The sequence below is a fragment of the Vigna unguiculata genome, chromosome 10, assembly GCF_004118075.2.
Source record: "Vigna unguiculata cultivar IT97K-499-35 chromosome 10, ASM411807v1, whole genome shotgun sequence".
Taxonomy (NCBI): Eukaryota; Viridiplantae; Streptophyta; class Magnoliopsida; order Fabales; family Fabaceae; genus Vigna; species Vigna unguiculata.
Genome location: NC_040288.1, coordinates 31130929 through 31153442, shown reverse-complemented (window position 1 = coordinate 31153442; position 22514 = coordinate 31130929). Strand labels below are relative to the sequence as shown.

At 32.7% G+C, this 22514-nt stretch overlaps 2 protein-coding genes and 1 non-coding gene across 3 annotated transcripts in view; 2 read left to right on the top strand and 1 right to left on the bottom strand.

Moving 5' to 3' along the window:
• Positions 1–69: 69 nt before the first annotated feature.
• On the bottom strand, positions 70–142 carry TRNAF-GAA. Its single transcript has one exon. It is a non-coding gene; the product is annotated as a tRNA-Phe (tRNA).
• Positions 143–1339: 1197 nt separating this feature from the next.
• On the top strand, positions 1340–4673 carry LOC114165534 (MDIS1-interacting receptor like kinase 2-like). Its single transcript, XM_028050134.1, has 3 exons — positions 1340–1361; positions 1960–3696; positions 4216–4673. Exons 1-3 carry the CDS (start codon positions 1340–1342, stop codon positions 4590–4592), a joined length of 2136 nt encoding a protein of 711 aa, XP_027905935.1. The 3' UTR covers positions 4593–4673.
• Positions 4674–6134: 1461 nt separating this feature from the next.
• The window catches only part of LOC114166883 (exocyst complex component SEC6), a 42633-nt gene continuing 26253 nt past the window's right edge, over positions 6135–22514 (top strand). Inside the window, exons 1-10 of the mRNA XM_028051761.1 lie at positions 6135–6424; positions 6535–6668; positions 8604–8642; positions 13990–14078; positions 14212–14302; positions 14707–14796; positions 14924–15003; positions 16701–16793; positions 18211–18237; positions 18403–18510. Of these exons, the coding sequence (XP_027907562.1) occupies positions 6540–6668; positions 8604–8642; positions 13990–14078; positions 14212–14302; positions 14707–14796; positions 14924–15003; positions 16701–16793; positions 18211–18237; positions 18403–18510 (746 nt within the window). The 5' untranslated portion in view covers positions 6135–6424; positions 6535–6539. The remainder of the gene's footprint in view (positions 6425–6534; positions 6669–8603; positions 8643–13989; positions 14079–14211; positions 14303–14706; positions 14797–14923; positions 15004–16700; positions 16794–18210; positions 18238–18402; positions 18511–22514) is intronic.

Genomic DNA, 22514 nt, shown 5'->3' with positions numbered 1-22514 from the left:
CCCCAGAAAACTCAAATGGGGTCTTCTTCCTGAATTATGAAGAAAAATAATTGAAAAACTAAAAACAAATGCGGTGAACGTGGATCGAACACGTGACCTTCAGATCTTCAGTCTGACGCTCTCCCAACTGAGCTATCCCCGCAATTGTTTGTTTCTGTCCATTATCTATATTATATTTAGATACATTTGTTTATTCGAGATAAATTTGTTATTCTATCATGAATGGAAAGCTAACTTGTGGACTTGTGAAAAAGCTTTCCAATCCAGATAACGGATAAAATTCTTATTTTAATTATTCAATTAGGTTTTTTAATTTTTATTTGGTTTAATTAAGTTTTCATTTTTGTTAAATAATTTAATTAGGCCATTTTAATGGTTAAATTAATATTAATTTCCATTATCAATTTGTAGTATTTTTAATTTTTTTCTTTTGATATTTTAAGATGTTTTTATCACTTGTCAAATTATTGTCGTGCTGTGTTACTTGGTAGAATTTGTGCCATGTATAGATGTCCCTGTGAATGTCACCTATCAGTGCCACATAACACTATTTTATATTCAAACTAATTGAGTTTGTATAAATTTTGACTCAATTAAATCTCAATTTTTTTTTAAAATATGGAACAAGGTTGTCCTTCTTCAAGATGATACCAAATTAATAATTAAGTCAAGTTACCACTTTTATTTATATATATATATATATATATATATATATATGTTAAAATAATTTTTGATAATGTATACACTAAATCACTTTACCTAAATATTAAAACTAATTTTAATTTTTACATTTTTAATTTCAATAAAAAAAATTATATTTTAAACTTATAATTTTTAAAAATATTAAAAATATAAATGTAAAGTGATATTTATATTTTTAAAATTTTAATATTTGTCCCAATAAATTTATAAATAAGCTAATAAAGATGTAAAATATATTAAGTTAAAATCTGACAATCAGGTTAGTCTACCTCAAAAATTATTCGGTCAAATATGAAAAGAATATATATTATTAATTTTTATTTTGTTAATATAAAATTGGAAACAATGTTTTTAACTTGTTAATGTTAATTATTATAATTATTTAAAGTTTATACTTCAAATTCAACTTAATAGTGACAACTTGAACCAATATCTGGTTTCCATGACCTTGACTTTTGCAGGAACTATGGCAGAGTGATAAACTCTATGATATGTGCCAATTTTCCACATTCAATATATCAGCGAACCCTCTTCAACCAATAATCTTAGAATTCCACTGTGTAAAAGTATTTTGCACGTCCATAGACTTTGACCCATTCAACAGCTCTGTTTCCAAAATTTGAAAGAAAATTCCGAAATGAAACCACAATTCCATGCCAGTATCATATGTTCAAAGTGCTGGGACCAAGGACATTATTGTGTTCAACAAGTCATTCAAATTTGTATGTACCATGGAAAATTCTTTGTAAACACTTCAAAAAAAATTAAGACAAACAAAATCCATCTTTTTAAACTAAAATTATCTTATACACAATTTAATTCGTTTTTATATGAAGTATTATGTGTAACTCATGCTTAAACTAATTTTATTTTTCTTTCTCAATTTTTTTTCTAAAGTACCTAAGAAGAACTTTCCTCCAAACAACAAACAAGTCCTAGGTGACACTTATTATTTGTGGCCACCTTAAATGTCTCATTCTATCATCAACCATAATTTAAAAAGTCTTTTGTGCAAAGCCAAGGAAACTTCAAAATTTAATCCAAGTACCGAAAGTGTCACACACATATAATTAGTCCAAGGGCCAGTAACATTATAACCAAGTTTCTCATTAGAAATTTCAGTCATTCAAATTTGAATTGAGCATGGAAAATTCATATATCAGTTTACCATTAGTGGATCTTGTATTTGTTACCTTCTTCTATGCATTGTTCCTACAAGGAGTCAATGCAGCTTCCAATTCCTCATCCACTAATGAGGAACAAAAAGCTTTTTTCAGAGTGGATGGGGAGGTAGAAATATCTCGGAATACTGTAAATGGAATGGTATTGTGTGCAATGAAGCTCAAAGTGTTACAGAGATTTCAACTAAGAAATATTTTTATATTCCTTCAACAAAAGCTCATATTCAGCATTTCAATGTGGCTGCATTCCCTGATTTAATCAGTCTAGAGCTTAGTGGATCAGGACTCAAAGGAAACATTCCTTCAGAAATAAGCTCCCTGAAGAAACTTCTCCATCTTGATTTGTCTTCTAATTTTCTTCAAGGTGAGTTATCTAGTTCTCTTTCAAGTCTCACTCAACTTCAAACACTTAACATTTCTAATAATCTTCTTACTGGTGTGATCCCTTCTACTTTGGGCCAGTTGAAGAATTTGATCCTACTCTCCCTTGACTCAAACCAGATTAATGGCCACATTCCTTCAGAACTAGGGAGTTTAAGAGGTTTGGAGCAGTTAACTCTTTCAAATAACTCACTCAATGGCTCAATCCCTTCTACTTTAGAGCATTTGATCCATCTCAAAGTTTTGGATCTTTCTCATAATAAGATTTCTGGTGTTATACCAGAAGGGATATCTGCACTGACAGAACTAACTAGTGTTCAACTTTCTTGGAATCAAATAACTGGTTCTATTCCACCTGGGATTGGGAAAATCCTAAGACTTCAAAGTTTAGATATTTCCAACAATCATCTTCAGGGACATGTCCCAGATGATGTTTTAGAGCATTGTCAGTATCTGCAGTTAAGGAACAACTCTTTAAATGGGAGCATTCCTTCTCAAGTAGGAAATATTTCATATCTAGATCTTAGTTATAATGATCTCACTGGCAACATACCTGAGGCCCTTCATTCTGTTTCTCACCTTAATTTGTCTTACAACTCCTTTAATGCTTCAGATCACAGTTTTTGTGGTTTTCCAAAAGACTCTTTAATTGGTAACAAGGGTATGAAAGATTCTTGCTCTTTTAATGTTGATGTTTCTGATGCTGACATTTCTCTTGTAATGATACTTGTCTTTTCTACCTTCAATGGCATGATTTTCTCAATGGTCCTTGTCTGTTGGGGAATTCATGTTTTCTGTCCCCTGCATAATGAGTTTGGAAATGAGCAAAGAAGAAAGAATGGAGACATGCTTTCAATTTGGAACTATGATGGTAAGATTGCATTTGAAGACATAATTAAGGCCACAGAAGATTTTGATATAAGGTACTGCATAGGAACAGGTGCTTATGGGAGTGTGTACAAAGCAGAACTTCCCAGTGGCAGAATTGTTGCACTGAAAAAACTTCACGAAGCAGAATCTGAAAATCCATCCTCTTACAAGAGCTTTTGCAATGAAACCAAGATCTTGACAGAAATTCGCCATCGTAACATCATCAAGCTCTATGGCTTTTGCTTGCATAACAAGTGCATGTTTTTGGTGTATGAGTACATGGAAAGAGGAAGCTTATTTTGTAACTTGTCTTATGATGTTGAAGCTCAAGAGCTGAATTGGAGCAAGAGGATAAATGTTGTAAAAGGAATAGCCTATGGCTTGGCTCACATGCACCATGATTGTACACCACCAATTGTTCATAGAGACATAAGCAGTAACAACATTTTGTTAAACTCAGAGTTGCAGGCTTTCATCTCAGACTTTGGCACTGCAAGACTTCTTGATTTGCATTCATCGAATCAGACTCTTCCTGCTGGTACTTATGGATATGTTGCTCCAGGTAAAGTTTTATTGTTGTTATAGAGTCACAAATTCAATCTCTTTATGGACAACCTTTTGCATGAAAGTCATATACATTTTTTCTATGTAGTTATTCATATCATAAAATGAACTATGTATCTCACAATGCATGAATATGTATTTCATGATGATCAAACTTTTTCACTTGAGGGATCGACGCTATCTCCGATCCAAAACCTTAAACCAATAAGTTTATAGGTCTTCTTACTCAACTTTCTCATTTTTACTTATTACGATACTTAAATTCACATTTGTATTCTCAACGATCTACATCTAAAATCAGAGATACACAATTTAATTATTAGTTTTATGACTAGCTAAAGTTATTTTTGTCCATTTCTGGTTTTTTTACACTTATAATCAATCATCTGTGTGATATATAAGAAGTGCTTTTTCAATGGATCTGAATCCTATGATTCATGATTCAAAACAAAGTAATTCAAAACTTGATTTGATAACCCTTTTAACATAGCTTACAATGTTTGTTTGGTTGATGTAGAATTGGCTTACACCTTGAGTGTGACCACCAAATGTGATGTTTATAGCTTTGGAGTAGTGGTTTTGGAAACAATGATGGGTAGACATCCAGCTGAATTGATTTCTTGTTTATCAGAACCATCCATTCAGAAGAAGAAGCTGAAAGATATATTGGACTCACGTATTCCACTACCACATTTTAGAAAAGATATGCAAGATATTGTGCTTGTTGTAACGTTGGCCTTAGCATGTTTGAGTCCACACCCAAAATCCAGACCATCAATGCAGGAAATAGCTAATGAGCTTTTAGCTTCCAAGCCACCATTGCTTTGGCATTTTGATAGCATTTCCATTCACCAACTCATAAAGCAAAAAATATATATAATTGGCAGAAGTTAGGATAACTCTCATGGTTATTTATGATGTGATTGTATTATATGACTCATTAATGTCATTTTTTCTTGCTTATAAGAATATTGTTCTGGGTATGTAGTCTTTTTGTCTCAATGTTACAATACCTTTTTCTTTTTTCAATTTTTATCCCTCCATTTTAAATTATCTCAAATTAGTATCATTTTCAATATCACTTTTATATACAAAAAGTCAATATATTTTGATTCATCAAATTCACCATGATGATATCATTAGACCGGCATATTAACAAGTTAATTTTAATTGATGACATGTCATTCATTGTTTATGATGTATGTCATTATTATTACATTAATACCATCTACTTGACCATAAAGATTATGTTCAAATCAATTTGAGACTAAATACCCATATTTAAAAAAAAAAAACAAAACTCAGTCGGAGTCTTTAATTTTTATTTTTTAAATAATTAAATGTGTTCCATTTCGTTTAATTGACATTAACTTGTTTCAAAGTGCACATCTTAAAAATTATCTAGTTGTCAACATTTGAATTATCTAGTTATCAACATTTGAATTATCTTTTACTTAGAAAGTGTTGTGTGTTGAGAAAGGTTATAAAAAAAAGATTAACATATTTAGATTTTGACAAGTGAATGACTAGAATTTGACTTGCATTTCTAAATGATGTAAATATCAATTTAAACAAAGAGATCCAAATTGAATTTTTATCAAAAAAATAATTATAAACTCAATTAACTCAAAATCAAATATAAAGATAAAAATAAATTAAAAATTTAAATACAAAAAACAAAATACTAATTAAACTTTTATATATATATATATATATATATATATATATATATATATATATATATATATATATATTCCTTTAGCAATTTATATAAAATATCTAAAACAAGTTATTAACCTCAGGAATATTTTGTTATTTACTTTTTTATATATTTAATTTGTTTTTCTTCACTTATATCATGGTTTTATGGTTTTGGTATCAAGTAGACGAAAATTCTAACGATAGAAAGAAAGTTTAGAAAGAAAATGAAAATTATTTTAATTTTTAATCTTAAAGACTATTTTTTTTATATTTGTAATATTACATTAAAGTAAAACTTATATATAATAGAAAGACTATCTTATAAGACAATTTTAAGCACTTATTTAACAACTTCAATATTGAAGAGAATTTTGTATAAATTTAAGTCACTAACTTTTTACAGCCTTTTGTTGAATAATAATAATAATAATAATAATAATAATAATAATAATAATAATAATAATAATAATAATATTAAAAGTAATAATAAACACTTTTTCGTAAATCTTCATGATCATATTTTTTTATTTAAAAAATTTAAATAATTCGACCAACATTAGTGATTTCATCTTCATTCCATTTCCAATTCATAAACCTTTTTCTCAATAAACACTTTTTCGTAGTCTTCATCATCATATTTTCTAATTTAAAAAATTTAAATAATTCGACCAAAATTAGTGGTTTCATCTTCATTCATTCCATTCCCACTTCATAAACCTTTTTCCCTATAAACACTTTTTCGTACTCTTTCATCATCGTATTTTTTAATCTAAAAAATTAAAATAATTCGACCAGAATTAGTGGTTTCATTTTCATTCCATTTCCAATTCATAAACCTTTTTCTCACTTGTTCTCCTTCACTCCGTGGTCGCAACAATTTCCAATTCCTGTTTCGTTATTCTTCGTGGAAGCTCGTTCAAGCGCGGCTCCCCCTATAGAACTTTCTCTTTCTCGAATTAGCACCTCGTCAGCATCACAATTTCGTGCACTCTGACGCGATCCGTGTTCAATTTTCCCAAAATCAGGTCAATTTCTCTCTAGATTCGGGAAATCACCGGCGAATTTGTTCATTTAACTCAGGAATATGTGCATCATTCGAGGTTTGAGCTCATTTTGCTTCTTCCTTTTTCTGCAGGCACGATGATGGCTGAGGATCTCGGTGTGGAGGCGAAGGAGGCAGCGGTTCGCGAGGTCGCGAAGCTGTTGCCTCTGCCGGACCTTCTTCAATCGATCTCATCCATCAAGGCTGATTACATTTCGCGCCAACAGGTTTCAGTTCTATTCGATTTGATTCAGTATATTGTATAATATTTATTTTAATTTTTTTGCCTACTATTGCTGTTGCTGTGTGTTTGGATTTGTTATTAAGGTAGTGTGATTCTCGAGCTCGGTTTTGAGCTACTTGGAACTTCTATTTTATTATTTTTAAAATTTTTTTGCTCAGTGGATTTTGATTTGATTGCTATAGGGGCGGTTTTAACTGTTAAGATGTGACAGTGGAGGTGTTTACTATGAAGGGAATTATGGGTTGTACGTTTACCTGTAAGTTGAAATCCGAGTAACTTATATGGAATAGATAATTAGACGCTACAGTAGTTGTTGATTGTTTGAAGAGGAATCACTTTGCTCTTGTTTGGTAGGAAATTGAGTCTGGTAAACTTCAAGTGGAGGATTCTATGCAATTAAATTTTATGGGAGCGGACATCGTATTTTTTTTATCTATGGGTATGTATTTGGGGGTAGTTCCACCCATACTCACCACAACATACTACTCTTCTGCCCATGAATGGAGTTTAAGGAGAGCGAGAGAGAAAAAAAGATGGGTAGGATGGTTTGAGTTTATTCACGAAAGATTCATGAAAGATCGTTCTGAACTTTTGTCCATCTTGAATAATGAAAGGTTAATTTGGATAAATTGCCAAAAGACTTCAAAAGTGATAATACCAAATAATATTTTTTCTTTAATTTTTTACTATATATACATGCATAACATGAATTATTTAAATTGGCAATCAATATTTATATATTCAAAATCATCTTTAAGAAAGTTAGTCAGATATAACAATATGACCAAATTTACCTAATACAAAAATGAATTTAATTCATACATCTATCTAAAGTCCAGAAAGTGAAAAGATGGTCTGACCTATTTAAGACCTTTCACTCATTCTTGATCATCATCATTGAAAAAAACACTCTAATCGATATTCATCTTAAGACAAAGTAAAAAATTAAGAGAATTCCATAATATATGAAGATATGATATGAGAATAAACAAAAATGTTCCTAATAGTACATATATAATAATATTCCTGATTATATAAGATTTACTCTTTATTTCTATAATTATAATAGATGCTTACACAATAAGTTTTTGAGTTTCTAACATATAAAAAAAATCACCGTGTCTTTCCTCACTAACATATAAAAAAAATCACTGTATCAGAGGTGTATCATAGGCTAAAAAAACCTTTTTTAAATTGGAAATTTCAACAGAGTGTCTGATATGTGTTGTATGAGTGTTGGTGTCCGATATGTGTTTGACATAGGGACACATCATTATAGAGGCATGTCTGAGCTTCATATATTTTCTGATCAAAAGCTGTTTTGTGTTGTGTTGTATCTATTTGTAACCTAGACTCCTAGGGGTAACTCCATTGTGTTTTTTTGTCTTTCCTTTAGCTTTTGTTGTAAGCCACTGACCTATATATATGAATCTGAATTAGTAAAGAGATCTAAGTTAAGATCTCTCAAGTTCTTTTCTCACATACTTCTTCAGGTCTGACTAAGTGGGAGCTTTGAGTATTCGTCTCCTCTTATAAGATTTATTTTTAAATGATTGAGACATAACTTTTCTTTAGTTCTAAATTGATTTATATTTCAAGTATGATGACAATGTTGTGTTTTTAGTTTTTGGTCTTCATTAAATGTTTAAATACGTTTGTAATTTTATATTGTTTGATTAATGACTCACTATGGTGTTTTGCCTCGAACTTTGTCTCTCCTGAGTCAATTACTAGTTTGAGTTATATAACAACGACCTAAATATACAATATTGCCTATTTGTGATCATGTCTTGTTTGAAAGAACATTCACAATTATTAGATCATGTATGGTGTCTCCATCGTTCATTAGTATTGCAGCTTTTATTCAGAATTTAAGCAGCTACAATTCTAAGTGTGTATATTTTGCATTATTTTTCAGGCCAATGATGCACAACTTAGTACAATGGTTGCTGAACAGGTATTCTTTTCTTCTTTCTTAATTAACTAGATATCAACAGGTTAGATGCAGGTTACAAAAAAAGGAAACCTTTTAGTAGTTCCAAACCTTTGAACTACTGTTTCTTTTACCCCATACAAGGTCACACACTGCCTGCTCCATTGTGTTTAAGTTAGCTTCTTTTGTTTTCTGATAAGTTTTTGACAGAACAATGTTTTTGATCCCTATGACCAACTCAAAAAAGTGGGAGAAGCCTTTTGTTTTGAACTTGTTCTGTGGAGCTTTTGATTGTGATTTTTTTATTACAGCTCACTCGGTAAAAACCCATTTTCCATGTTGGCTTGAGATAGAGCTTGAAAAAAGTATGTAAGTGGGGGACAACTCTTAACTTCCAAGCTGGTCTTTAACATTGAGTTAGCCATAAACCTACACTCTAAGATGATATAAAAGTTTATCCTAGATCCATTAAAAATGGTTACCCATCATATTATCCATCTACTCGAGTGTGAGCACTGTACTATGAAAAATCCATCTCCCACATTTACTGCCTAAATAGAATATATAAAAACAGGGCAACCCTCACTTCACCAAATTGGTTTTGTGAGGTTGATTTAGACATGAAAGTAGTTTTATGATAGTAATAAAAACATGTGATGAGGAAGTTGCTACAATTATAACATATATTTTTTTAACAAAAGTTCTTGGGAGCTATTACGATGTAAATATCCCTTGAAATGTGTTAGAGATATCGCGTTAATTAGGGAAACATAGTGTCTATTGTTTATTAGAAAAAATAGATATTCTTTGATATTGGTAGATATTGTTTATTACAATATCTTCTATTTACCATATTTATGATTGATTACCATATATACTTGTATCACTCTTTATTATAAATACATTAACTCTATGTGTATTTAGACACAAGGAAGATTAACCCTGTACAGTTTTTCTCAATATTCAACATGGTATCTAGAGTTTAAGGTTATTTTGGCATTTTTTTTTCGTCGCCCCTAGCAGTTCAACTGTTGTTGTTGCCGTGGTCGAGGTGTTAGTTCCGATCGGCGATCACACGGTTTTGATTGCCTCAGCTAGGCGACCTCAACGTCGCAAGAATCGTTGCCATTGGAGCAGCGACACCCTCACACATTCGCAACCGTGCCTCCTCCCGTTTTGCCGTTGTGATTGGCGGCGTGTCGTCCATCCTCTCTTATAGTGATCACTTGCGCTAGAATCGCCTCGTTTCGTTCTTTATGGATTTGGTCTCATTGATCCAATTGAACCTCACTGGTATTTTAGGGTTTTTCTCTATCTTCCGCTACCTCTTCCAATTCTGAAATTTCTTATAGTGTGTCTGACCAGTCCATCTTCACTAACTATGTCAATGTGAATTTGCCCATTCATAAGTTAGATGGCATGCATTATGCGACTTGCGCATCAAACATTAAACTTTGGCTTGAGAGTCAGGGGTATCTTGATCATCTTACTCAAAAAGTGACTAATATTGCTCCTGGTGATTTTTCTTGTTGGAAGGGAATTGATGCTCATATACACATGGTTCTCGAGAATACGATCCAATCCTCTTTAAAACAAATGTTTTGGGCTTACGACACATGTTCTAAAGTATGGGAACATGCCAAATTGTTATTCACCAATGATATTTAGCGTCTTTATTGTATTTGTCACAACCTTTTTGATATTGTTGCTCCTCGCAATCAGGACCCTATAGCTGATTATTTGGGTAAGATGCATGCTCTTTTTCATGAATTTCATGAGTTATTTATTACCTCCTGCCTCTACTCCTGCTCACGAATTAGAGCAACAACCAAAGTTCTTCGTGGTTTTGACTTTACACGAACTTGCTAATAAATATTCTCATGTCTGTGATCAGATCATGGGTTCCCCTGTTATTCCCAATTTTACTTCTACTTGTTCCACCCTTTGGTGTGAGCCATGTAAGCCATGAGCTTCATGTTTTGGCATCTCAACATTATGATCGCAATCGCTCTCGCAAGCCAGGCAAAGGACGTCCCAAGTGTGACCATTATGGTAAGCTAGGCCACAAAATTGACAGGTGTTATGCTTTATAGCTTGTCCTCCTCAATCTGCTGCTGTTGCTCAAACTGATCCTCCCTCACAATCATCTGTTGTGGATCTCCTTCATCTGCTCCTGTCGACAAATTTGCTCTCTTCAATGACTTTCTTAAATGGTGTGAGGATCATAAGACCTCTAGTTCCACTACTTCTGTTGTACGTACAAGTATATCTTTTGTTGGTCTGACTCAATCTTCTTCTATTGGTCCTTGGGTTTTTGACTCAAGAGCCAGAAATCATACTATTGGTAACAAATCTTTGTTTTCCTCTTTATCCTCTCCGAATACTTTACCTTCTATTACAATTGCTAATGGGTCTACGATTTTAGCTCATGGTGTTAGGACTGTTAACCTTTTTCCTTTTTTATCCATTGATAATGTTCTTTATGTCCTTAGATCTCCTTTTAACTTATTATTCATTAGTTGTCTAACTTGTTCTCTTGACTCTGTTATTTCTTTTATCAAAACTTCTGTTTGTTTACAGGACTAGAGTTTGAGATAGGTGATTGGCACCGTATGTGAGTCTCATGGTCTTTATCATCTCTGCCCTTCTACACATGTTGGCACAGTTATGAAGTATCCCTCTCTCCTTCATGCTTAGTTAGGTCTTCCTAGTTTGGCCAAATTACAACATCTTGTTCTCAGCTTATCCAAGTTGTCTAGTTTGGTGTGTGAGTCGTGTCAATTAGGTAAACATAGTCGTAGTTCCTTTCCTAGTAGTGTTTCACAGCGTGCTTTATCCCATTTTGCCTAAGTTATTTTAACATTTGGGAACCCGATCATATTAAGTCTAATTTAGGTTTTCAATATTTGGTTATTTTTATTGATGATTATTCCCAGATGTACTTGGTTATTTTTAATGAAAAATCATTCTGCTTTATTTTTATCTTTCAAACCTTTTATAATGAAATTAAAACTCAGTTTGGTGTTTCTATTCAAATTTTGCAAGTAATAATGGTCGTGAATATCTTTCAAATTCTTTTAATCAATTTGTGGTTTCTCATGGCATTCTCCATAGAACTTCGTATGCTTATACACCTCAACAAAAATGGGGTGGATGAGCACAAGATTTGATACCTTATTAAAACAACTCTCATCCTTTTAATTCATGGTGAGGTTCCTTAACATTTTTGGGGTGGTGCTATTCTTACTACATGTTCTCTTATTAATCGTATGCCATCTTTGGTTTTAGATAACAAAATTCCTCATTCTATTTTGTTTCCTCATAACCTCTCCATTCCTTGCCCCTTAAAGTTTTTGGGTCCACATGTTTTGTTCAAAATTTTGATCTTGGTTTTGATAAGTTATCTCCTAGATCACACAAATATGTTTTTCTAGGATTTACTCAATCACAAAATGATACAAGTGTTTTTCTCCTTTTCTTAATCGTTATTTTGTGTCTGCAGATGTAACCTTCAATGAGTTTTCTTTTTACTTTAAGGGTCCTTCTTCTGATATGTCTCCATCTACTACAATCACTATTCCTATTATATGTGATCCTCCTATTGTGCATAGTCCACCGTTAGATTCCCCTCCTCCACCACCTCTTAAGGTTTATAGTTGAAGACATTGTCCCCAACAACCACTAAGTGACTCACTTTAAGTGCCAATTATTTCGTCTCCTCTGGATCTGACAACTGAGTGTGACCTTCCTGTTACCCTTCATAAAGGTATACGTTCTACTCGTAATCCTTCTCCACATTATATTGCTTTGAGTTACCATAGATTATCTTCACCTTTTTATACCTAGCTTTCGTCTTTCTCTTCTGTGTCCATTCCTAAATCTGTCTGTGAAGCCTTAGCCCATCTTGGTTGGCGTCAGGCCATGCTAGATGAACTAAGTGCTCTTAAGAATAGTGGAACTTGGGAGCTCGTTCCATTACCATATGGAAAATTTGTTGTTGGTTGCAAGTGAGTTTTTGCTATCAAAGTTGGTCCTGATGGTACTATTGATCGCCTCAAAGCTCGACTCGTAGTCAAAGGCTACACACAAATTTTTGAATTGGATTATGGTGATACTTTCTCTCTAGTGGCAAATATGGCTTCTGTTCGCTTATTTTTAGCTATGACTGCTCTTTAACAATGACATCTTTATCAACTGGATGCCAAAAATGCTTTCCTCAATGGAGATTTGGTGGAAGAAATTTATATGGGACAACCTCCCGTATTTGTTGCTCAAGGGGAGTCTTCTGGATTGGCATGTCGTCTTCACAAATCTTTATATGGCCTAAAACAGTCTCCTAGGGCCTAGTTTGGAAAGTTTAGCATCGTTGTTCAACAATTTAGTATGACTCGAAGTGAGGCAGATCATTCAGTCTATTACCGTCACTCAAGTGCTGAATGTGTCTATTTGATAGTATATGTTGATGACATTGTTCTTACAAGTAGTGACCACCATGACATCTCCCAGATGAAACAACACCTTTGCTACCATTTTCAAACCAAAGATCTTAGCAAACTCCGATATTTCTTGTGTGTTGAGGTAGCACAATCCAACGATGGTATTGTTATATCTCAAAGGAAGTATGCATTGAATATTTTGGAGGAAACTGGGTTGATGAATTCAAAACTTGTTGACACACCCATGAATCCTAATACCAAACTCCTACCAAATCAGGGGGAGTCTGTTTCAGATACTGAGCAGTATAGACAATTGGTTGAAAAATTAAATTACCTTACAGTTACTCATCCTGACATTTCCTTTGTAGTCAGTGTGATGAGCCAATTCTTAATTCCCCATGTCAAGATCATTGGAACACAATCATTCAATCATTCGTATATTAAAGTACATTAAAGGATCTCCTGGAAAATGTTTGTTATATAGGGTAGGGTTTTTGCTTTTTGTATGTTAATTAATGGGTGTGTTAAAAGAACTATTGAAGATTATAAATAGGTGTGGGTACAAGAAAAAGGCATATCTTTTGCTTCATTATATGTTAGCAAGAGACCATCACGAATTAACTTTAGAAGCTCATGACTGAACTTTAACAGGGTTAGACAAAAGGAATAGTTTTTATAATTCTATTTTTATCCTCTTCCTCCTTGCCAAACGCCACTAAACATAAAATGTTTTCAGGCTTACTACTTACACCATGACTTTATTATTTCAGAACTTGGAAACTGAAATTTAATTGAGATCTCAATTGATGGCATGTCATTGTTTATCTAGTACATTAAACATGTGTTTCCTTGAAAATGCTATTGCTCTTGATATTGACCTAACCGAGGTACTAAATCTCATATCTTGATGTGCTTTGCCCAAAATATTGCTGCAGGTTGAGCAGTCACAAGCTGGACTAAAATCACTATCCTTATCCGAAAAGACAATAAATCAGCTTCGTGAAAACTTTGTCTCTATTGAGAAGTATGTTAGAAATGAGACAGACTGAAACTATTTTCACCTACTAGAGGGTGTTTGCTTGGTCTTGATAATAAGCTTACGACCAGTATTTTTCACTTGGAACTTACTGTGATTCTTTGATTTCTTGTTGTATCAGGTTATGTCAGGAATGCCAAACATTAATTGACAACCATGATCAGATAAAGTTACTCAGCAATGCAAGAAATAACTTAAACACAACCTTGAAGGTGGTTTTCTAGATTAAAATACTAATTGCCAATACTCATTCTACTGGTTCATAGTTAAGAGTCGTTACTTAGAACTTTCCCTCTCCCAGTTTTCTGCAGTAGTATTGAGCTTGTTATCTACAACTATCAGAAAATGGGTGTTTCTCCCTTTGTACCTTGCATAATCACTGTTAAATTTGCAGATGCAATTATGTATTTAGGTTATTGCCTCAAATGCTGCCTTCACTGTTTCAAATATTTTTAACTTGGTTAATTGTTCATTTTTAGAATGGTTTGTACAAACTTATGATTGTGAGTCATTTGTCCCCATTTAAATTAAATGATTGAAACTCAGTTGTACACATGTACTGGTATGTGCATATCCTGTCATTATGATTTTGGCTGATTTCTTGGTCTTATGATAGGATGTTGAAGGTATGATGTCTATCTCTGTTGAGGCAGCGGAAGCTCGGGATTCTTTAAGTGATGACAAAGAAATTGTCAACACTTATGAGGTAATGCTGGTCTTCCTTAGAGTGTAAGCTATTGGTTCTATTATAAAATGACATAATTTTTTTCAAATCTAAAGTGCATTTGAAACTTCATTTTCCATTTTATCTCTAACTTTTATTGATTTTGCAGAGGTTAACTGCATTGGATGGAAAACGAAGGTTTGCGTTGGCAGCTGCTGCATCTCACAAGGAAGAGGTTGGAAGGCTAAGGTGTGTGTCTTTTTTAGTGCACTGTCACATTCATGGTCTGGGAAAGCAAGAATCCTGGAGGGGGCTGCTACAGATTTTGGAATGAAAATTTCCATCTGCATAAGCCCTCATCGATATGTAATGAACCATTTAATTGCATAGTCAGTGTTGCACTTTTAAATTATTTTATTGGTCATTTAAATCTTTAAAATTGATACTTTAATCATCCAATTTGTGGCTATTTTTATCAGAGACTTTGGTAGTGGTTGCTATGAATATTTTATTTTGTAGTACTGGAATGTTGATTTTTATTAGAGTAATATCTAGTTAGTTCAAATGTATTTTGTGTACCGTTGTATTTTCTATTTTCTATTGTATTCTGTTTAGTTTCATCTGTGACAGCTGTAAGGTTCTGGTTTAGTAAACAGAATCTATCTCTTATAAATAATCATTGTACGTGACTTGAACTACTTTTTCAGTATCAATAAAATACTTTGTGCACTGTTCATCTTCTCTGTCTGCTCAGTTCGTCTAAGAAGTTTCCTTTGACAAAATCGGAATATTTCTTGTTTTTGAGAAAACTGATTGAAGTAACTAATCATCACATAACGGGATCTATTCAACTTTCTTATTAAAAAAATAGATGTTTTATTTTGTGCTCCATTATATGGATGATTGAAAATTCCTTCATCATTAGAAGTTCTTTTAGGCTCTTCGGATGCAGACTTTGTTATTCCTATAGTCAATTCATGGTGTTGGAGGGGATTGAGAAATATGTAGGTGGGTTGTTAGTTATGCATTATGTTGCATTAAGAAGTTTTTAAAACAGTATTCTACAGCGTGGAAGTTTTTTATATTCTCTTAAAAGAAGGTAACCCGAGAAGATTATCTCTTAATTTTTTTATCCTGTGGGACTTGGCACATCCTTTTGTACCTTGTACATCATATTTATGTATGCTTTGCATTGTCAAGTCTATATCAAAACTACTTGATAGATTTTAAACCCAACTGGGGTTCCTTCACATGATGAAATATAATGTGGTAAGAATGAACTAACAATGTGAGATTTGCTAAAAATTACAATTATTGGTTTGGCACCAAGAAAATGTTGATAACTCTTGATCAAATACAAATATAGTTATTGAAAAATGCTTGTGACAATCAAGAGGACATGCCATTTGATTGAACTGCAAAGGCAGGGCAGTATTTAAAGTTCTGTTTTTTTTTTTTGCAACTATAAAATTTAGTATATCATCAATAGGTCAAATTTCTGTTCTTTTATTGCATTAGTCACCGCTTTTTACCGGTGTAAAGGTATCTACTAGACTACTTGTTGTTTGTTCTGCATGTTTCTTTATTTAATTTGTTTTATGCTGGGCTTATAGGGGTCACTGGATCATTGGTTTGAAACACCAATCCAGTTGTGGCTAAAGTCATTATTTATTTTATTGGTTGAATTGAGCTTTTTAATGGTCATTAATCATCAAATTTGGTGATTTAACTACTTATGTTATACACAAACTCTCATGAAAATCAAGGGTTAAACACTTGCATCGTGAAGATTTCATGTTTACATGCTTTTAGAACTTGAGTGTAAGTATATGAAAGATGACCACACATATATATATTTTGAGTTGTAATAATGATTGTGTTTTGATGATTTACTTTACAAATTTAAGGCTAAGTATCTGTTTTTCCACATCTTGTGTATGTCTCAGAGAATATTTTGAAGATGTAGATCGAACCTGGGAGACCTTTGAGAAAACGCTATGGGGACATGTTTCCAATCTTTATAAACTTTCTAAAGAAAGGTTTGTGCACTGTTTTGAATATTAACATCTAGAATAACATGGTCTATTGTTTGGATGAAGCTATCCTTCTTAACTTCTTTTGAGTGCTACCTGTGATATTTGAAATTAATGCATTTTCTATTGAGTTTGGTTTGCAGATTTGAGTCATTTGTTTGCTTAATTGTTTATTAGAATTTTAAGGCTTGGTGATATCAGTCTTCTTTTTTGCAATCATGAAGTGTCAGATTTTGCTTTAACATATATTAAAATTTAAATGTTGTGTTTGTAAAAGCATGGAGCCGTCGATTGCAAAACTGGGGCAGTGGAATAACAGTTAGCGGGATGACCACTATTTTATTTTATTTTATTTTTTTATATTTTAAATAATTAAGGCTGTATATGTAAATGTTCAGCATGAGTCAATTTACCCACTTTATACACTGCCATCATTACCAAAACATAAAGTAGATTGCACAAGAAGTCAGAGAAATAAAGTGCTTAAAGCCTTACAAGTCAAGAAGCATTTTCAAGATTCCATTAAAAAATCTTTAAAATATTTATTAGCTTTCAATTATATTTTTAAGAAAAATATAACACCTCTTTTGTAGCAAATTTTCAAGTAAATTATTTTAATATTACTTATTCTTCCTAAAATTATGTTTCTAAACTGGTTTTGCTTAAAATTTCCTTATATTAGTCTCTTAAAAGTTTGGTCAGCAAAATAGTTTCTTAAATTTTAATTATTTCAAATTAATTCATTAATATCTTTGAGGTATTATTCTATCCATCACTGTGGTGGCATAACTTTTAATATAATAGTTATTAGACAGTTAAGAAGCTATTTATAGTCAATTTTTAAACGATATTTCAGAGATGTAAGATTCTAAGTATATTTTGTTATAAATGAATATTATTTTAATTTTAATTTCTCTAGTATATAGTTTCAAGAATATTCTTATTAATATTTTTTCAGTTAAAAAAATCACACTAACATCATCATATGTTTGTGACCAAAGAGATGATATTTATAATTACAAAGCAGGAAAATTTGAAAAGTCAGAAGTAGTGCCTTGGCTTATAAGTACCGAAACCCTAATTCCTTTCTGTGGCTGCATAGTGAGACTGCTAGTGTACAAGCAATGGCAATGACAATTATGAACTTTCTTGTATTAAAGGGAGTTTTTTGGGTGTAAATAGAATGCTGGTCTAAACCCTCTCTAGTTGTTTGGTATACTTTTTAGCAGGGATAGATGCTAGAGCAGTAGTTTGTGCTTGGTAAGAAATTGAAAATATAGGAATGAAAATTTGGTGGCTACCGTCTATATCCTATTTACTTAGCATGGTTGGATTTGTTGTGCTGTTAAAAATAAAGTATATACTTTGATTGTAGTATGATCTGCAACGCTCTATTTTAATTATTATTTCTTTTCCTTTGCAGCCCACAGACTTTAGTTCGAGCTGTACGGTATGTTGTTGATTGTCAATTGCACTTATTTTTTTCCCAGTCATTTCATTACCTTCAGTTTTAGATGGTAGTTTGGATGATTGGAAATTCTAATCAGCTTGTAGATGATTTTACTCTTTCAAAAAATAATATAATCTTATTTTCCCTTTGTTTTCAACATTCCAGGGTTGTTGAAATGCAGGAGATACTTGATCAACAGATTGCAGAAGAAGCAGCAGAGGCTGAAGGGGATGCTGAAATTGCACCAGTTGCAAATCCTCGTAAGAGCGGCATGTATGTTATAATATTTTTAATTAATTTCCATTATGTCAGATCAATTGTGTGATCTTGAAAATCTATAGCCATGGGAGCAACAATCCTTGCTTCTACCTTGTTATACGATTTCCTGATAGTTTTACAGCATTTAATTTATATACCGTTTTGGGAAATCATCTAAAAAACAGAGGAATGCATTCAATTCTCTAAGAGTGACGTGTTTGATTTATCTTGTTTCTTTTCCAGGAGAATGTTGTTATCCTCCGTCTATGTATCTTTCTTTCGTTCAACAAAAGAACTTTGAGACTATTACTTAAATTAAGATATTAAAAATCATTTAATCTTTGTATAGACAAATGATAGTCATATCAGGGAATCCTTGTGAATCTCCAATACAATAAAATAAAATATTATATATCATGTATGTTATTAGTTGGATATTAAATGCAATATTTAAAGTTGTTGATAGGATATTAAATGTATTACTAGAAGTTGTTAGAAGATTCTAGAGATCTCTTGTAATTATTATTTTAGGGTTTGAGTTCTCTATATATAGAAGTTGATGTACTATTTCATATGAATTAACAAAATAAGATTTTTCTTTCTTTCAAATTATTCCTTTCAAGTTGGTATCAGAACTCCCGATCTTGAGAGTCCTGCTTCCCATTTCTTTTCTGTCTTAGTTACGGTTCTCATTAGCGCTGTCTGAAGTGCAGCCATTTTTTTTAATTATTGGGTTGCCTATAGTACCCCAAGTTTTGGTTGTCACTGTTGCTGCCCCATCTGCTGTCATCATCACTGCTGCATAACTGCAGTCATCGTCGCTGCTGCATCGTTGCTGCTGTCACACTGTTGCCATCACAAATGCTGTGGCATTGGTTTCACTTTTTGTCTTACCTTTCATTTTCATTTATGAGAGGGTTAAGGAATTCCTATTATTTATTTTTTGGCATGGCAACTCCACTAAGCAATGCTGATCTTCTGCACTTGCTTGATGACAACCACCTTAATGGTCGGTGTTGGAAGTTTCACATCGACTAGAGATAAGACAATTTCATAGTATATAAGTAGGTGCAAACCTTATCTTACAAACCGATTTTGTGAGGTTGAGTTAGGCTTAAAGTTCACCTTCTAACAGTCGTAATTATCTCCAATGGGCTCAATTGATCAGACGTACATTTAAGGGTACGGGAAGACTCAATCATATTGAAGGAGAGACCATTTCTCTAGATAATCCTAATTTTCAGATTTGGGATAATGATGATTCACAAATCATTACATGGTTATGGGGATCTATGACTACAAAGATAAGTATAAACTAGATGTTCTGCTTTAGTGCCTGTGAAATTTGGGAGGACCTTACAACTACTTATTCTATGCAACAAAACATCTCTACATGCTATGAGTTAGAAAGCAAGATCTTTGGTACCAGGTAGGGAACTCTCTGTTTCAGAATATTATGGAATGTTGAAGGGTCTGCGGATTGAGTTGGACTTGTATCAAAATTTGAAGCTTGAGAATAGGAAAGATGCTATCACACTTGCTCAGTTTGTTGAACAATCTCGGATATTTATGTTCTTATCAGGATTGAATCCTGATTATGATCCTATTCAGGCTCAACTTCTTGGGTGTTCGAGGTAAGGAGGCTTGTCGAATGGTCATGATGAATGAGCCCTCCATTGAAGGAGTTGCCATGTTTTTTGAAAAGACTTCCAAACTTGGGATTTCAAACCTTGCAAGTATTAAACTTAGCTTAAAAGGTCAAAAAGAGCTTTGGTGCTCTCATTGTGAGAAATCTGGGCACACCATGGACACTTGCTTCAAGCTACATGGAAAGGAGAAAACTCTCAATAGTCTAGCTGAATTAAAAGGACAACCCTCAAGGAAAGCTTATCAGGCATCTTCAAAATTCTGAAAACTCTTATGGAGTGTATAAGTAAGCCACCTTTTGGTACTTGCTCTCTATCCATAACTGGTAAAAACTCTGTTAGATATTGTTTGATATTATTAAGATATTGTTAGATATTATTAATCACAATATGAAACAATATCTTCTATTTACTCTATTTATTTTCAGTTACTCTTTTTAATTGTACCTCTCTCTATTATAAATAGATTACCCTATGTGTGATTTATACACAAGGGAGATTAATCTCAAATCCTATTTTCTTTATTCTCAACAAATTCTAATTCTTCTTTTAATGTTTCTAAAACTTTATGTAAGGACTCTTGGGTTCGAAACTCTGGTGCAATAGACTATGTAACGATTGGATTTGTTAAGGAATATGGAGAGTTGTAGTGTTTTAACAACTTGGAAACTAAGAATAGTATCGGTAAGCAAACAACTACCTCTTCTCTCCAGTCTTGCACTTCTTTTGAGTCCTCTAAAATTTGGCTTCTCCATTGTTGTCTAGGACATCCATCCTTTTTTGTTTTAAAGTTTATGTTCCCTTCCTTGTGGGAGAGCAAAAATAGCAAATGTTTGAAGGGCATTGTGGGAGAGCAAAAATAGCTTGGGGAGCACAAATGGTTAGATGGAACAATGGTTTGCAAAGCGCAAAAAGGCTCAATGGACATGACGACTGCCAAAGAGCAAAAAAGTTTTTGGAGGGCACAACAATTGTTGCAACAACTACTTGGAGAGCACAGTGGCTACTACTAGTGTGAAAAGTGGTCAAAAGGCAGGATGGCTACCTAAATGCAAAAGTGCTCAAGAGGATATGATGGCTACTGCAGAGTGGAAAAAGATGCTTAGAGACAAAATTGCTGGGAGAGCTTGATAGCTATTGCAAAGCATTAATATTTAGATGACGTGAGAACTGCCATTGATAAAATATGCTTAAAGGATGTGGTAGCTTTGGTCATTGCACAACAAGGTGATGCCAACTGTGGCATTTGCTAGTTGGAAAAGGATGGTTGGAAAGTTGCAGACAGTGATGAAAAACGAAACTTGGTAGGAAAAATATAAGACAAAATGTTTTTGAAAAAAATTACACCTATGAGCAGAGAAGGAAAACATTCTCGTTGGGATGTTGATACCATGTTGAGTACAGTGAACTATGATTAATTTTGTGTTTAGACTACAATAGAGCTATTCAACATACGGGGGAGAAAATATGATCATAAAATATTCAGTTATCTTAATTTATGTTAATAATAACATAAATATAAGATTAATGTAATTGATCTGAGTATCAATAGGAATATGTTCAAGATTCTTAACATTGTTAAATTAATAAAATTTATATTATTGAAATCATAAATTAAGAATACACATTCTAACGTAAAGTAAAGGCTTCAATAAAATGTGTAATTTTGGTCTCCATAGTTTTTCAAATGTGCAATTTTGGTCCTTGGAAATTTATTCCCCTAATTTTCCGAAGTTAAGCCATTTTGTCCACTTTTATTTTGTTATTTGCTTACTATAAAAATTGCTACATGTTTGCAAGTGATAACAGTGTCAATTAGTTATCCACTTAATATATTCATGGTAAGGCTTAAAAACAAACTTTAATGGATGTTATTCTAACATATATATTTAACATTTTCTATTATCGATTAGATGATATATTATTAACTGTGGATCAAAGTTGCTTAATTTTGGAAAACTTGAACACCAAATCTGAAATTAAAATTTTATAACGACCAAAATTGCACATACGTTTATGCCTTTATTTAATCATTGCTACACTTATTGTTACAAAAAGTTCAGAAAATAGTTTAAAGGTATGGGTTGTATCTGAGAATACCTGACTGGATATGTGATAGGTGTTGGTTTAAGAGTCACTTTGGAGTATAGGCGGTGCTTTCTAGATTTTGATTTGAGATTGTACATCTAATTCGTGGTTGTTAGAGATATTTTTTTTTTCTGTTCTTTTAATCAGTTCTAACTGACTATGGAATTCTGATGTTCTTAATATATAGTTCATCTTATCCACCGATTTGGTCAAAATCACCAAATTTTTCTAAATTCAACATTTCAATCTCTCCATCCATTCCTTTTCTCTGGTTCTCTTTTAGTT

What these genes read in the sequence shown, in the direction of transcription:
- LOC114165534 (XM_028050134.1), top strand. Translation starts at nt 1,340, where the DNA reads ATGAAACCACAATTCCATGCCA. An exon ending in GAAACCACAATTCCATGCCA is followed by an intron (nt 1,362 to 1,959) that starts GTATCATATGTT and finishes TCCACTAATGAG; the next exon opens with GAACAAAAAGCTTTTTTCAG. An exon ending in TTATGGATATGTTGCTCCAG is followed by an intron (nt 3,697 to 4,215) that starts GTAAAGTTTTAT and finishes TGGTTGATGTAG; the next exon opens with AATTGGCTTACACCTTGAGT.